The sequence below is a fragment of the Rhinatrema bivittatum genome, chromosome 5 (assembly GCF_901001135.1).
Source record: "Rhinatrema bivittatum chromosome 5, aRhiBiv1.1, whole genome shotgun sequence".
Lineage (NCBI taxonomy): Eukaryota > Metazoa > Chordata > Amphibia > Gymnophiona > Rhinatrematidae > Rhinatrema > Rhinatrema bivittatum.
This window is the reverse complement of record NC_042619.1, coordinates 19330084-19346697: the sequence shown is the minus strand read 5'-3', so window position 1 is coordinate 19346697 and position 16614 is coordinate 19330084. Positions and strand designations below refer to the sequence as shown.

Sequence of the window (16614 nt, the reverse complement as noted above, 5' to 3'; positions counted from 1 at the left end):
CTCGGCATCAGGGAAGAACCAGACAGAGCATTGAAGGAAGCTGAAGAAACTTCGGTACTGGTCCCCGTCGATGCATGGTGCAGGGCACAGGGATGTACCGGCTAAATGCTGCAATGCCCCTGAAGCGATCCTGTGGCGAGGAGAGCCAGTCCTCCATCGGTACCGGGTGTCCGCGAAGGTCTCCATCAGTCCTGATGCCAGTCAGTGATCCACCTTGCGGCTCCGAGGAAAATCTTATCACCCCTCCTTCCTCCCAGTTGGTGTTGGCATCAGCAATGTTTGAGGAGGAGCTGGAGTGCAGAGTCCAGCTGGTGGTGGAATGGGTGCTGCAAGACTTCGGTTCGGTGGTACTGACGGCACTCGACCCGGTGCTGACTGTCCTCATACTGCTGCTAGAGAAGTTCAATATGCTCATCTGTGTGTTACTGACCCAGCTGGTGTCGGTTTCCAGGAAAGCATTGGTGCCTGGTGGGGCACCGAAGCCTCCCCCTACCAATACAGTGGTCGTTGCTGGTTCCTCAGAGGAGGAAGCTTCACCTACGCTGGCAGAGATGCTGAGGCCTGCAGTCCTCCATAAATTATACTGGTGCCTGCACCTCTGGACGAAGGCCGAGCAACTAGGGCCCCATCCCCTGTAGTTTACAGTGAGGATGAGGAACCCTATGACCCCTGGGGGGATTATACTTTGGAGTCCTCCTCAGTGGGCTCTGACGGTCTCTCATCCAACCCTTCTTTTTCAGAGGAGTGAAGAAAGTCTCCGCCAGAGGACTTGACCTTCATAGAGTTTGTGAGGGTGATGGCAGAAGCCATCTTGTTTCAGCTGTTAACAGAGGAGGATGCTATGCATAAAATGTTTGAGATCCTTCAGTTTGTGGAGCCTCTTAAGGAGATTGTAGTGGTCCCGGTGCACGAGATCCTTAAGGAGCTGCTGCTGAAGATATGGGAACACCCTCTCATAGTGTCTCCCTTTAATAAAAAGATGGACAGAGTTTACGTCATCCAGAAGGCTCCCAGATTTGATAAGTGTCAGCTGACCCACCAGTCTGTGATGGTTGAATTTGCCTGCAAGAGGGCCAAGCGCTCTTGGACCCATTCCTCTGTGCTGCCAGAGAAGGACCACAGAGCGATTGATGCTCTTGAGAAGGTATTTCAAAATGCCATGCTCATTGCCCGCATTGCTGCCTACCAGCTCTACATGAGCCAGTACTCACGGGATATCTGGAAGCAGGTGCAGGAGGTGGCTGAGCAGCTGCCTCAACAGCAGCAGGACATCCTCATGTCGCTGGTGCATAAGGGCCCTGGAGTGCAGAGAACACAAGGTCTTAGCAACCTACAATATTTTCAAGATGGCATTTAGAGTTTCTGAAGTAGGAACTGACACCCATGGAATGGCATGGCTGTGGGCCTCTGATCTCTGACCAGAGGTATAGGAACGACTTGACAACGTGCCATATACTGGGGAAAATTTCTTCGAAGACAGGGTGAAGGACAATGTGGCCCAACTTCAGGACCACCATGAAACCCTCCAACAACTTTCTGCCAGCACTCCCGACCTGTCCTCCTCTTCTAGGAGGCTGGTGAGACAGGTAAAAAGGAAGTACTATCCTCTGCCCCCTTGCTCCCATGGCTGTCCCAGGCAGCAGAGAGCCCTCAAGCCTCAGCTGGTGCCTCAGTCAACTCCAGGGACAGGGTTTTGACTGGATTGTAGGCCAGTTGCCTGGACCCAGGAAGTTGGATCCTCCAGTAGGGGGCAGGCTACTGTTCTTCACTATTAGGATATGTGAGCTAGTGGGCCCTTGAACCGAGACGAGATGGGACCACCCACAGGGAGGAGCCCCAGCAACTCGCTATCGGCAGGTGAGGTCTTGGCAGTAGTCCAGTAGCCAGGAGGAGTAGAGACAGAGGAGACGAGAGATCCCCCTAGAGGTAGAGGACTAGAAGTTCCCAAGGAGGGAATGTAGGAGAACAGAGAGAGATTCAGTGAGCCGGGGTGCCCCCTACAGGAAGGAAACCCCTAGAGTCCAGTACAGAGGAGCATAGGCTGCCCAAGGAGCAGGGAGGCCTGGGAGTCACAAAAAGTGATGGAGGGCTCTACTCCGAGGAGCGAGGAAGCATAGCACAGTCTATCTCTCTCGTGCCAGAGCTGGTTCGCAGAGTGGGGGACGTCTGTGTGGATAGCACTGGAGAGTAGCGCAGCAGAGGTCTGTACTGGAGGTGCTTGGTAGTAGTAATCTCGGGAGAGTTGCACGGAGATAGTCTGTAGGACGAGGTACCATCGTCGTAGTCCCTGGAGAGAAGCACGGTAGTGGCCCCGTAGCAGGTACACCATGGAGATAATCGATGAAGGGAGGCGTGGTGAAGACTCACAGCGTGAGGTACCTTGGTTGCAGTCCTTGGAGAGAAGCACGGTAGTGGCCCGCAGAGCTGGGTACACCGTGGAGGTGGTCACTGGAGGGAAGCATGGTGAAGGTCCGCAGCGTGAGGTTCCTTGGTAGCAGTCCCTGGAGAGAAGCACAGTAGTATTCCCAAGATGCGAGGAAGCAGAAATACAGCAAGGTGGAAGCCAGGAACAGGGAACACATCCAAAGTGAGAGAGGAGGATTCAGCAAAGGGAACTCTTTGCCAAGTCGATTTGCGATAGGCCCCGATGGTGCTTAAGAGTCTAGGGTTAGTGATGTCATCAACGGGAGCCGCCACTGAGGTTCCCGCCCTGACATCCTCAAGAAGGGCCATGATGCGCACGCACGCACCTAGGAGGGCCCGGGTCGGACATGGTGGTTGGTGGTGTCCTCGTCGCCGTGGGAAGTCCTGGAACGGAGCCCTGAGGGTCGAAGACTGCTTGCTACCGCCATGAGTCTTCCAGTGGGAGAGAGAGCAGTGAGACATGACGTGAGTAGTAGCATTCGCAGCCGCCTGCGACCGACTGTCATAACATTCGCAAACTAGTGGCCCAGTATAACTTCAGACCAGTGTGTTCTTTCCATCGTCCATCAAGGGTACATAAGAACATAAGATATGCCATACTGGGTCAGACCAAGGGTCCATCAAGCCAAGCATCCTGTTTCCAACAGTGGCCAATCCAGGTCACAAGTACCTTGCAAGTACCCAAACATTAAATAGATTTCAAGCTACTATTGCTTATTAATTAATAGAAGCTTATGGATTTTTCCTCTAGGAACTTATCCAAACCTTTTTTAAACCCAGTTAAACTAACTGCTGTAACCTCATCTTCTGGCAATGAATTCCAGAGCTTAACTATACACTGAGTGAAAAAGAATTTGTCAATTTGTTTTAAAAGACCTACTTGCTAACTTCATGGAGTGCCCCCTAGTCCTTCTATTATCTGAGAGAGTAAATAACCAATGTACATTAACCTATTCAAGTCCTTTCATGATTTTGTAGACCTTTATGATATTCCCCCAGTTGTCTCTTCTCCAAACCAAACAGCCCTAACTTCTTTAGCCTTTCCTCATAGTGGAGCCGTTCCATGCCACTTATTTTAGTTGCCCTTCTCTGCACTTTCTTCAGTGCAACTATATCTTTTTTGAGATGCGGCGACCAGAATTGTACACAGTATTCAAGGTGCGGTCTCACCATGGAGCGATACAGAGGCATTATAACATTTTCCGTTTTATTCACAATTCCCTTCCTAATAATTCCCAACATTCTGTTTGCTTTTTTGATTCCACAGCGCACTGAGCTGACGATTTCAATGTATTATCCACTATGACTCCTAGATCTCTTTCCTGAATAGTAATTCCTAAGATAGAATCTAACATTGTGTAACTACAGCAAGAGTTATTTTACCCTATATGCATCATCTTGCAATTGTCGACATTAAATTTCATTTGCGATTTGGAAGCCTGATCTTTCAGTTTCTCAAGGCCTTCCTGCAATTTATCACAATCTGCTTGAGATTTAACTACTCTGCATAATTTTGTGTCATCTGCAAATTTGATCACCTCGCTCATCTTATCCCTTTCCAGATCATTTATAAATATATTAAAAAGCACCGGCACAAGTACAGATCCCTAAGGCACTCCATTGTTTACCTTTTTCCCACTGTGAAAACAGACCATTTAGTCTTATGCTCTGTTTCCTGTCTTTTCTCTAGCTTGCAATCCACAAAAGGACATCGCTTCCTATCCCATGACTTTTTAGTTTTCTTAGAAACCTCTCATGAGGGACTTTGTCGAACGCCTTCTGAAATCCAAATACACATCATCTACTGTTTCACCTTTGTCCACATGTTTATTCACCCCTTCAAAAAATTGTAGGATATTTGTGAGGCAAGACTTCCCTTGGGTAAATCCATGCTGGCTGTGTCCCATTAAACCATGTATCTAAATGTTTTGTGATTTTATTCTTTATAACCGTTTCCATGATTTTTTCCTTGTTCTGAAGTCAGGCTCACCGGTCTATTTATTTTAAGTTTTTCTATACCGGCATTCGCGATGGGTATCGCATCATGTCGGTTTACAATTATATTTACAATCTATAGCTTCCCTGATCACCCCTGAGGTCCTTTTTAAATATTGGGGTTACATTGACCAGCTTCCAGTCTTCAGGTACAACGGATGATTTTAATGATAGGTTACAAATTAATTAAAATATCTCTGAAATTTCATTTATTAGTTCTTTCACAATCCTGGGGTATATACCATCTGATCCAGTTGATTTACTACTCTTCAGTTTGTCAATCTGGCCTAGCACATCTTCAAATTCACTGTGATTTGGTTCAGTTCATGTGAATCGTCACTCTTGAAAACTGTTTCCGGAATGGGTATCTCCCCAACATCCTCTTCAGTAAACACGAAAGCAAAGAATTAATTTAGTCTTTCCGAAATGCCCTTATCTTCCCTAAGTGCCCCTTTAACTCCTCGGTCACCTAATGATCCAACTGACTCCCTCGCAGGTTTCTGCTTCAGAAAAATTTGTAAAAGTTTGTATTATTAGTTTTTACCTTTATAGCCAACTTCTTTTTAAATTCTCTCTAAGCCTGTCTTATCAGTGTATTACATTTAACTTGTCAATGCTTATGCTTCATCCTATTTTCTTCTGATGGCTCCTTCCAATTTTTGAATGAACATCTTTTGACTAAAATAGCCTCTTTCACCTCACTTTTTAGCTATGCCAGCCATCGTTTGACTTTCTTTCCACCTTTCTTAATGTGTGGAATACATCTGGACTGTGCTTCTAAGATGGCATTTTTTAACATTGCCCACGCCTGTGGCACATTAACCTTTGTAGCTGCACCTTTCAGGTTTTTGTTTTTTTTAAACTATTTTTCTCATTTTATCAAAGTTGCCTTACTGTCTCCCTTCCAGTCATTAATTCATATTTGATCATATTTTGATCACTATTGCCTAGCGGCCCCAATTGAATCGTTTGGGTGGCCCGCCAAATTGCCCTTTGAACCCATTTTGAGGGCCGGTAGTGCTTCAGGAGGTACTGCTAACAGAGCTGTCCTCCCTCTTAACAGCCAGAGTGATCGAGCCTGTCCTACTATGGCAAAGAGGGTGGGGATTCTACTCCAAGTACTTCCTGATTCCAAAGAGAACAGGAGGACTTCATCCTATCCTAGATCTGAGGGCCTTGAACAAGTTTCCGACAAAAGAAAAGTTCAAGATGGTTTCCCTGGGCACCTTGATTCCACTTTTACTAAATGGAGACTGGCTATGTTCTCTCGATCTAAAATATGCCTACATTCACATCAAGATCTTTCCCAGTCACTGGAAGTGTCTTTGATTTGTGGTGGGAAAACAGCACTTCCAGGACTGGGTGTTGTCGATCAGGCTAGCATTAGCTCCATGTGTCTTCATGAAATACCTGGCCGGGTGCACCTGCGCAGGCTGGGAGTGCATCTCAGGCAGGGGCTGCCAGGTCCATGTACTTGACCATCCAAGTGTTGGAGTTCTAGGGTTCGTCATCAATCACCTGAAGTCCCATTTCAACCTATCACTTCAGTTGGGAAGGTCCCAAAAAACACGAAGGTAGGCATTCTAAAAAAATCCGTCAAATACAATGAAGAATAGATGCCACGGTCTTTTTCAAAACTTTATTGAAGTGGAGACATCTCTAAAATATTACAGCCCTGTTTTGAAAAAGACCGTAGCATCTATTCTTCATCACTTCAATTGGACTTCATAGGAGCCCTGCTAGACACAGCTCAAGCCAAGGCCTTCCTGACTCATCAAAGGGCCATCACCTTGATGACCATCGCCGCAGAGATTCAGCAGAGCCAGTAGGTATTAATCTGGCAGATGTTGAGGCTGTTGGGTCACATGGCCGCAACTGTCCATGTCACTCCCTTGGTACATTTACAGATGCACAGAGCCCAATGGACCCTGAGGGCGCAGTGATGCCAGGCCATTGAAAGCTTCCAGTATTGATTCCGAGTCATCCCATCTCTTTGGGATTCATTGTCTTGGTGGTGGGCACTTTCAAATCTGGAACAGGGGATCTCGTTTTCAAGTCCCCCTACTCAAATTAATTTGTCAAATTAACTTCCTGGAACTTCAGGTGATCAGTACACGCTATGCGCTTTCAGAGATCAGCTATCCAACAGTTTTCCTGATCCAAACCGACAATCAGGTAGCTATGTGGTATGTCAACAAGCAGGGAGGCATGGGATTGTACCTCCTGTGTCAGGAAGTGGTCCATATCCGGTCCTGAGCCCTGTCCCACAGAATGGTGCTCAGGGCCATGTACCTGGCCAGGATAGAGAACATGGTAGTGGACAGGCTGAGTCGAGCTTTCAGATCCCTCAAGGGTCCAAGGGGAGTAGCGAATTGGATATTCCACTTCTGGGGGAGCCCGGACCTAGATCTATTTGTGTCCCCTTGCAACAGGAAAGTGGCTTAGTTCTGTTCCCTATACAGGTCAGATGGCAAAGCAGCCTTAGATGCCCTTGCTCGTCATTGGGGCAAGGATCTTCTGTATGCATATCCTCTGATTCCCAAAGTAGCGAAGACTCTCTTGATGCTTCGAGAGGACAAGGGGATTGTGATCCTAAGGGAGTTGTCCATCCGGAGTCTGATCAGTCTGGGGACTTCCCCAGATTTCATCACACAAGATCAAGGCAGGTTGTGGCATCTCAACCTCCAGGCCCTAAAGCTCACTTCCTGGATGTTGAGAGGTTAATCCTGCAACCGCTTGATCTCTCCGAGGATGTGTCTCAGGTTTTAGGACCACCGGCCGTGGCAGCCCGCAATCGGGGCCAGGTATCATGGCCGGCGGCCGCGGCAGGCCATGACCAGGGTCAGGCCGGCAGCTGCGGCGATGCTAAAACTTATCCGAGGCATCGGGCTTTGTCAGAAGCTCCTGCTCTGGTAGGCAGCCTTCTCTTTTGCCTTCTTCGCAGCCGCTGCCAAGCCCGGCTGCATGGTTCCTCTCGGCCGGGCTGACTCCTCCCTCTCTGCCTCTGCTAGGAGCCGAGCGCGCGCAGCTGAAGAGAATATTTAAAGGAGCATGACAGGAAATTGTCATGGCTCCCCCCTGGGACTCCTCCCTCTAGTTCCTGTATTTAAGGCAAGGTCTGATACTCAGACCTTGCCTTGGTATTGAGGCTCTGAGATTGGTTACCTGTGTTCCGTGTTCCTGGATTTGCTCTGTTCTTCGACCCGCTTCTGCTTCTCCACCCACTGAATTGATTCTTTGGCTTCTGACCTTCAGACCGGTTGTGGTGATTCTCTGGTGTTGACTTCAGATTGGCTTTGGACCCTCCTCCTGTGTTGCTCCTGGACTGGCTTCGGACCATTCTCCTGTCTGTTCCCGGACCAGCTCTCAACCTCTCTCTGGACTTCGACCCTTGGACCGACTCTCAACCTCTCTCTGGACTTCGACCCTTGGACCAGCTCTCAACCTCGCTTTGGACTATCCTTCGACTTCTACCCCAGGACTGATTACGACCTGCTGGAGGCGCCAGCCGTCTGGAACCCACGACCTGCAGGAGGCGCCTGCATCCAGACTATCTTCAGTCTCCAGGGAGTCTCCTAAATCCTAGCGGCCGGGGCCATACAGGCTCCTCCTGGGGGGATCATGAGCTTCCAGGGTGAAGTCTTCAGTCAACGTCTATATCATCAGGCCTTGCCATCCAACGGTAGAGACCGAAGAGGGTTGACTCCCTTTTTGGTAGCGTTGACTCTACCTCGGAACAGGGGTCCACTTTCTGATTCATAACATCAGGTCCTGGTGGCTTCTAGAAAGCCTTCCTACTAGAAAGTCCTATGGACTGAAGTGGAGGAGATTTTCCATGTGTTGTGAGCAGAAGACCTTAGATCTGTTCTCCTGCCCCACACAAAAACCGCTTGATGATCGTCTACACCTATTGGAGACTGGCTTAAAAACCAGCTCCGTCAGAGTTCATCTTGGTGCAGTTAGTGCATACCACCAAAGTGTAGATGGCACACACATCTCTGTACAGCATATAGTTGTATAATTCATGCAGGGACCGCTTCAATTGAAGCTTCCCCTAAGGCCTCATGCTGTTTCTTGGGACCTCAACATGGTATTAGCTCAGCTGAGGAAAGCTCCTTTTGAGCTACTGCACACCTGTGACCTGAAGTACCTGACCTGGAAGGTTAGTGAGCTTCAGGCCTTTGTGACTTATCCACCTTACACTAAGTTTTATCATGACAGGTTGGTCTTGCATACGCACCCTAAATTCCTGCCTAAGGTGGTGACAGATTTCCATCTTAACCAGTCCATCGTCCTGCCAAGATTCTTCCCCAAGACCCATTCACAACAAGGCAAACGAGCAGTGCACAGTTTGGACTGAAAGCAAGCCTTAGCCTTCTATCTGGATTGGACAGAAGCCCATAGACAGTCCACTCAACTTTTTATTTCTTTTGAAAGGAATAGGTTGGGCATTATCATTGCCAAACAGACACTATCCAATTGGCTAGCAGATTGCAACTCCTTCTGTTATGCTCAGGAAGTACTGCATCTTAGAGGTCATTTCAAGGCTCATTCTGTCAGAGCCATGGCAGCATCTGTGGACCACTTGTAAGCGGTTCTTGTGGAGGAGATCTGCAAGGCTGAGATGTGGAGTTCTCTTCACACATTCACATTGTACTGTTGCCTGGATAAGGATAGCTGACACAACAGTAGGTTTGGCCAGTCTGTCCTTCGAAACCTGTTTGAGATGTAGAACCCAACTTTCCCCGCCTAGAGCAGTCTCCTCCTCTTATTACCAACAGCACCATTGTTGTTGTGCACATTGGCACCTGGTTGGGTGTCGGTTGGTCCCCTTTTATGTTGGGGAGCAGCCTGTAGCTAGAGACTCACTCGTGTGAGGACTACCATCCTGCTTGTCCTCAGAGAAAGCAGAGTTGCTTACCTGTAACAGGTGTTCTCTGAGGACACATGTTGGTCCTCACGAAACTCACCCGCCACCCTGTGGAGTTGGGTTTTTTCTATTTTTTTGTTTTAATTGTAATTCTATGTTATGAGACTGAAGAGAGTCCCCGCATGGTCGCATGGTATAGGGCAGAGCTTTCCAAACTTTTCATGTTGGAAAGCAGGATGCTGGGCTTGATGGACCCTTGGTCTGACCTAGCATGGCAATTTCTTATGTTCTTATGTTGGTGACACACTTTTTAGACAAACATAATTTCGTGACACGGTAATTCAATCTACTAGCAAACCAGAGGTTAAACGAACAAAATGTATTTCAACAATTTATGTATGTTTCCTTAAATATATACATAAATAAAATGTTTCATGACAACCTATCTCATATTAAATATTTGCGGGCTTCCACTTCCTCCATGTTGATCTTGTACATTGCGAGATCGGCATAAAGAAAGTGCTACTCATGCACATTCCCAAAGATTACATGTGCCAATCACTAAAAAGTAAATTTTTTTTACCTTTGCTGTCTGATCTTAGTTTTCTAATCGGTTGGTCACAGGCTTTTTTTTCCACTTTCCTTTTCTTGTTTTTTTGCCAATTCCTTTTACAGGGTCTTTTTTTTTCTATTTCTTTTCTCTCCATCTGTCTTCTTCCCTCACACAATCAGGTTCTCATTCTCACACACTGTCTATCTCACACATACACACACACAGGCTCTCACACTCACATGCAGTCTCACACATCCACAGCTCTCACTCACATGCTCTCTCTCATACATACATACACACTGTCTCTCTCATGCACATGCTGTCTCACTCTCACACACACAGGCTCCGTCACTTCCACATGCTCTCTTGCTCAAGCACAGGCTCTCATTGCCATATGCTGTCCCTCTGCGCAGATTGCCGAAGGATGGGCTCTGCAGCGGCCCTGTTCTTCTCTGGCCATGACGTGGGATCCACAGCGGCCCTGCTATCAGGTTTCCTCCTCTTCTCAGGCCGCCGCGACGTGGGATCCACAGTGGCCCTGCTATCGGGTTTCCTCCTCTTCTCGGGCCGCTGCGATGTGGGATCCACAGCAGCCCTGCTATTGGGTTTCCTCCTCTTGTCAGGCCACCGCGACGTGGGATATGCGGCGACCCATTAACTCTGCTCTTCTTCTGTACACAGCAGATGCTCCTCCTCCTTCCTGCCCACGTGGCTCCGGTAACATTTTTCTTCCGGGGCTGCACAGGCAGGAAGGAGGAGGAGTGAACATGACCCTTTTCTTCGGGCCGTGGTGAGATAAGCTCCACCACGGCCCCACCGATCTTCCGGCTGTAGTTCCCTGCTTCCGCCGGCCCTGTGGCCCTCTGGACCGGGCGACACACCTCCACACTGCAGGCGACACACTAATGTGTCGTGACACACACTTTGGAAAGCTCTGGTATAGGGCATGCCGGGCATGTTCAGTGTGCCTACTCAACGTTCTAGAAACTTTGACATAAGTTTTCTGCATTGGGGTTCCATCTGATAATGTCATCCATGTGTGAGGACTAACATTTTGCTGACCTCGAAGAATACCTGTTACAGGTAAGAACTCTGTTTTCTATTCTGTGAAGCAAGCTTTGTGTGTTTCTACATGAGAGAATGCATAAGTATGATATTTAAAAAAGAAAAATATTGAATTGCTAAGATTTGAAATTGAAGACCTTTGTCAACAGAGCCTATACAGCAAGATTGGTGGTGGTGCAAGTGGTTTCTTTGTTCTGCGCTTCTAATGTGCCTGAACTCTGTGCAGTGAGGGATCACCTATAGGGCAGAGAGGATACCTCCGTTTCTGTGAGGAGTCTGTGCCCAGCCTTGCTGCTGAACCTGCTATCCAGAGAGAACAATTCATGTCAGTTATGATGGCTGTTCTTTCCAATTCATGGTATGCTACATCCACATTTTCATTTTGGATTTAGGTCCTGGACCTTTCATATAATTATGTGTCTCCAGAAGATGTCCTAGCGCTAAGTATTCTGCCTCGGCTCAAAGGCCTTTACCTCACAGGAAACGAACTCATTTCTCTTCCGATGGAAATGGCCTTCTCAGAGATGTAAGTTCACAGATTGCACCATGAACGAGAGGGAATATGTCCTTGGTCTTGTGGTGCTTTCTTGGTTTATTTTGATTATATCCTTCCTGTGACATCTTTCCTTCTTATCATTCAGCTTTCCTCAGGGAACCATCATTTGTGGCTTCTAGTGTTTTTCCTATGTTTCTCCCATACCGTCTTCTCTGACAAGCCCGTATATATGCTGAAATGTCCTGTAATCGAGTGCGGGATGTTGCTCCCTTTGAAATTTTACTTCCAAGGTTTCCAGAACTTTCCAGCACTGAGGCCCATATGAACTTCTGAAGAACTTCCCAGTAAGTAGTCTGTTCTTTAAGGCTTACATTCCCTCAAAGCCATCTTGGGGTTCTCATTGAAATCTTTATGGGTTTTTAGCTACATAAGAAACGGCTCCGAGTCCAAAAAATGTTTAAAGCTTTTCTTCTTAGTGAAATAATTCACCAAAGCTGTTGGCGTATGGTAGTGTTTTTTTTTCCCCATACATCAACAGCTTCCCTGGAGGATTTCACAGAGGAGAAAAGTTTTTAAACCACTAAAGCTATTTCTTGGGCTCAGACCCTTTTCTCATGGGCAGTTTCTCATGTAGCTGAAACCCCACGAAGATTAATAGTGAGATCTTCCGAGATGGCTTTAAGTGCCTTAAAGAACAGACTGCTTACTGGACAGTGCTTCAGAAGTTCACAAGGGCTTCGGTGCCACCGAGTTCCTCTGCTGCATCGATGGCCAAAGATCTGACATCTTCAGCCTGTGACATTTGTCCCTGGCTCAGGGGCACGGATACTCGCTTGTGTCCTTGCAGAGATTTCCTCCTTCCTTCATTACTGCAGAACAGAGAGCAGGAGGAAGGGATCGGTGCAGCAGACTGATCTTTCTACCATTGGTTAGATGGAACCAATATTGTATCTGTATCTTGTGTATTAAAGGTTTATGCGTTGTAGTAGTTCCGTTTATTTGTTTTTAATTTTCAGGAAGAAACGGAATAGTACAATGTTTCCATCTCTTGAAATCCTGAAGTTAGATGACAACAAGCTCTCTAACCCCAATGTCTTTGTATCGCTGGCCAACTTGTCCAGGTAAGGAAATCAAGCCAGAGCCTGGCACATTGCCCATTTGTACTAGAACGGTGCTCAGCCTTTACCAGATTATCCAAAGCTCAAAACCCAAGGCCAATCAAGTGTTCCTCTTCATCCAGGCAGGCCAGTCCATTATGAATGGGTTATTTATTTGTTTTTTATTTACTTGATTTATATTCCACTTTTCAGTTACTTCAAAGCAGATTACATTTAGGTACTTATGTGTATTTCCCTATCCCCAGTGGGCTCACAGTCTAACAGGGTCAATCTTCAAATTGCGTTAGGGCCATATGGCACGATAAAAGGGGTCTAACGCACATTAGATGCACAATATTTAGCGTGTGGCACATTAGTATGCAAATATGATCATGAGTCTGCAAAAGCTAGAAAATTATGTAAATTAGTGGTTCCTTCCACATTTACCGGTGAAATAACGCACAATAATGCAGGTTTTAACTTTGAAAATAACACCTTTTTTTCCTTTTTTTTGCAGTAAAGGGCAAAGAAAGTTTTTTTTTTATGGCAGGACAGCAGACATTATTGTGGAATGCGGCTATTATCACGAGCGATAAAATAAGGCCTTCTATTAGACACACCTACCAAGGCCTCCTGGGTCAAGAAACACCTTTTCTTACCTGGCCTGTCTTTCTAAAGCTACAGTCTTAGGGGGAAGTTTATTGGTAGCAGGATACCGGTTGTTTCAGACTGCTCGGTGGCGACGACAGCAACAAGAACCACCCAACAGGCAAGGGAAGTTCAAACCCCTCCTAGGGATCTCCCAGCACTGGGGCCAGAGCCACCGGGCCCGCCGGTTGAGCATCCTGAAGGGCACGGCTGCGATACAGGGCGCACATCTTTCATGAACAAATCACATTGTTGGGCATGCTGGAGGAACACGAGGTTAGCAGGTATCGCCTCAGTTCTCAGGCTAGTCTGGAATTATATGAAGAACTCAGAGGGGATCTGGATGCGGTCATGGAAAGGTCACCAAACTTTTGTGCACCCTACATTTCGTGGCATCCGGCTCCTTCCAAACGACAGTCGGGGCAGTTGGGGGAAGATCCCATATCTCATTTTCCTGCCTTCTGGGCTATGTCATAGCAGCTGTAAGTGCTCGCATTAATCAGTACATACCATTCCTGGAATTGAAGAGAGGGTTTTATGGCATTACCAACTTTCCAAATGTTCTGGGAGCTATCGACTGCACTCACATAGCTATCATCCCACCCCGTCACAGGGAGGAGATCTCCCGCAACAGAAAGCTCTTTCTGCAAGTGGTCTGTGACGCTCAAAAGCACATCCTCAACATGGTTGGCAAGCATCCGGGAGCTGCGCATGATTCCTTTATACTTATTCAAACAGGGGCTAATTGCCTGATTTGAAGACAGCCTCTACAGTGATGGTTGGCTTGTAGGTAAGAGGGATGCTTCTTTCTCTAGTCCCTCTCCGGCTATGTGTTTCCAGCAAACGGCAATGACATGGGGGGAGCTGTCGGGGGATGTGACGGCGTAGGTGACATGACAAGTGGCACATACAGTTAGGTTGCTAAGCCAACAAGCCAGGGCCTGCTAATGTTGTGTTCCCAAACAATACGTTTGTCACAAAGCTCTGTGTGTGACCAGGGACTACATACTTCCTACTGGTTTACTTTAAGCTAGTGGCTTATCAAATCCTCCCATTTGGAGGTGTTGAAATGTCTCTTGTAAATCTAAACCCATTTGGTGTCCACAGTGCAGGGACTCCAGGTCAGGTGTCCCTTGTTAGTGATCTGTCGGCCAGGTAACCACAGTTAGTCTTGACCAGCACACAGGTTAAAGAGAAGCTGGGGGTTGTGCATTTTGGCGCTATCAGAGTCACTGTGTCATGTCAGACCAATGTGTATCTCTGGAGGACATTGCAGAACAGCCAGGGACATGCACAATCATACCACCAGGTTGCTGTCTTTCTGCTATAACATTTCTGGTAGCTGTGATGTACAGTTTCAGTGTTAGAGGAGTGCAAGAAATGTCTCCAGAGAGCCTGGTTGTGAGTGATATGGACACATTGTATAGGAACGCCAGAAGATGCCTCCCATTCAGGAAGATCTGATGCAGCATAAACAAGCACTAGAGCGTTCATATTGTGTCTCAGTAAAAGGTGGCATGGACTTAGGGCTTGCCAATAGCCTTTTAAGCCTCCTGTCAGGCTAGAGCCTAGCTTCTAATGCTGATAGCATGCTGTGTGTTGGCAGCAAGATCACAAAGTCAGGGTGGTGTGAATGATGCAGCCATTCTGTTTCCCACAGGAGATTTGAGATATAGTTGCAGAATGTGGCTAGGGAAGGATGGGACCTTGGGAGTTAGAGCTTCAAGATCCTCACAATGAAGGTTTGGGGGTCCTACCTCCAGTACAAACCAAATAAGCCTGATACTTCACTTTCAATGCATATACAGCATAGTTCTCTGCTTCAACAGCAGGGGAGAAGAAAAAAACTGATACTTCACACATCCAGCAGAGCTCTCTGCTTCAACGGCAGGGGAGAAGAAAAAAGGGTTCGCACTCACAAAGCGGGGAGTAGCTGGCTTGTTACGGCGGTTACTACCCCAAACCAAATGTGCCTGATACTTCACTTTCGATGCATATCCAGCATGGCTCTCTGCTTCAACGGCATGGGAGAAGAAAAACTGATTCTTCACGCATATCCAGCATAGCTCCCTGCTTCAACGGCAGGGGAGAAGAAAAACAACCAATAAGGGCTGTATAACATAGTCTGGGTAAAACAAGCATGGGTGTAGCTTGCTTATTGCGGTGGTTACTACCCCTAACTAATCAAGCTAGATATTTCACTTGGATGCAGCTCCATCACCGCTCTCTACATTAAAGGTGGGGGTGGAAGGGAAATAGAACCAAGAGCTAAGAGAAACAGATAAGTATGAGAGAAAAAATGTGTGAAGCTTGCTGGGCAGACTGGATGGGCCGTTTGGTCTTCTTCTGCCGTCATTTCTATGTTTCTATGTAAGTACCGGCAATAGGTGACCACCTTTCTCGGTTTTATCAGAGGTAACCCCAAATTACTTCCGATCAATGGGTTCGCGACGTTGAACTCCAGGGTGTAACCGTCTGACATGTGTCCATTTTCAGACACTTTTATGATTTCTCTGTGTCATTCTGAGAAGCGGGCTGCTGTTCAAGCCGCATTGCAACAGCTGATCGCATTGAAAGCTGTAATTTCAGTACCGAAGGATCAAGAGGGTACAGGACGTTACTCCATTTATTTTGTGGTTCCCAAGAAGGAAGGTTCCTTTTGCCCAATATTGGATCTGAAGTAGGTCAACGAATGTTTGCAGATGACTAATTTCAGAATGTAAACCTTATGATTGGTGATTATGGCAATGCAAAAAGGATTTTATCCCAGGACAAGCAGGATGCTAGTCCTCACATATGGGTGACATCAATAATGGAGCCCTACATGGAAAAACTTCTATCAAAGTTTCTATAAGCTTTTGACTGGCACAGTGTGCCCACTGAGCATGCCCAGCATGCTATGATATTCTCTGCCACAGGGGTCTCCCTTCAGTCTTTTTTTCCACGGAGCCGTTAGCCTCGTGGTTAATTTGGAGTCCTGTGTGGTAAATTAACCATACCTCATAAAAAGCTTAGAAAAACTTTTTTCCGCAAGGGTCTCCCATAAATTCCATTGTGGTAAGGTTTTTTCTTTTTGCTGTCTGTTCCGTGCTGTTTTTTCTTAGCCTAGTCGTTGACGGCTGTCCGACTAACCATGGCTACGGGCTTCAAAAAATGCCCTATCTGTGGCAGAACTATGTCCATCACAGACCCACAGAGTGTGTGCTCTGTCTTGGCGGGGACCACGATGTCCAATCTTGTCAAAAGTGCGGCGAGATGACACCAAAAGGACAACTACTCTGGATGGAGAAAATGGAGCAGCTATTTTGTCTTCAGTTGCTCTCTTCAACATCAACGTCGACACAATCGTCTCCGGCAGGAACGATTCGTAAAGTAGTCCTTAAAAAATGAGTTCCAGATGAAGCGGGAGATAGATCCTTATCATCCCCCTCAGCTTCTTCGATGAAATCGGCATCGGGCATCGAAA

The 16614-nt window shown here is 47.1% G+C and overlaps 1 protein-coding gene across 3 annotated transcripts in view; it reads left to right on the top strand.

Annotated features, from left to right (window-relative positions):
• The window catches only part of XRRA1 (X-ray radiation resistance associated 1), a 168671-nt gene that overhangs the window by 43525 nt on the left and 108532 nt on the right, over positions 1-16614 (top strand). For all 3 annotated transcript variants that reach the window (XM_029602091.1, XM_029602092.1, XM_029602090.1), the window contains exons 7-8: positions 11300-11433; positions 12420-12524. In XM_029602091.1, coding sequence (XP_029457951.1) covers positions 11300-11433; positions 12420-12524 — 239 coding nt within the window. The remainder of the gene's footprint in view (positions 1-11299; positions 11434-12419; positions 12525-16614) is intronic.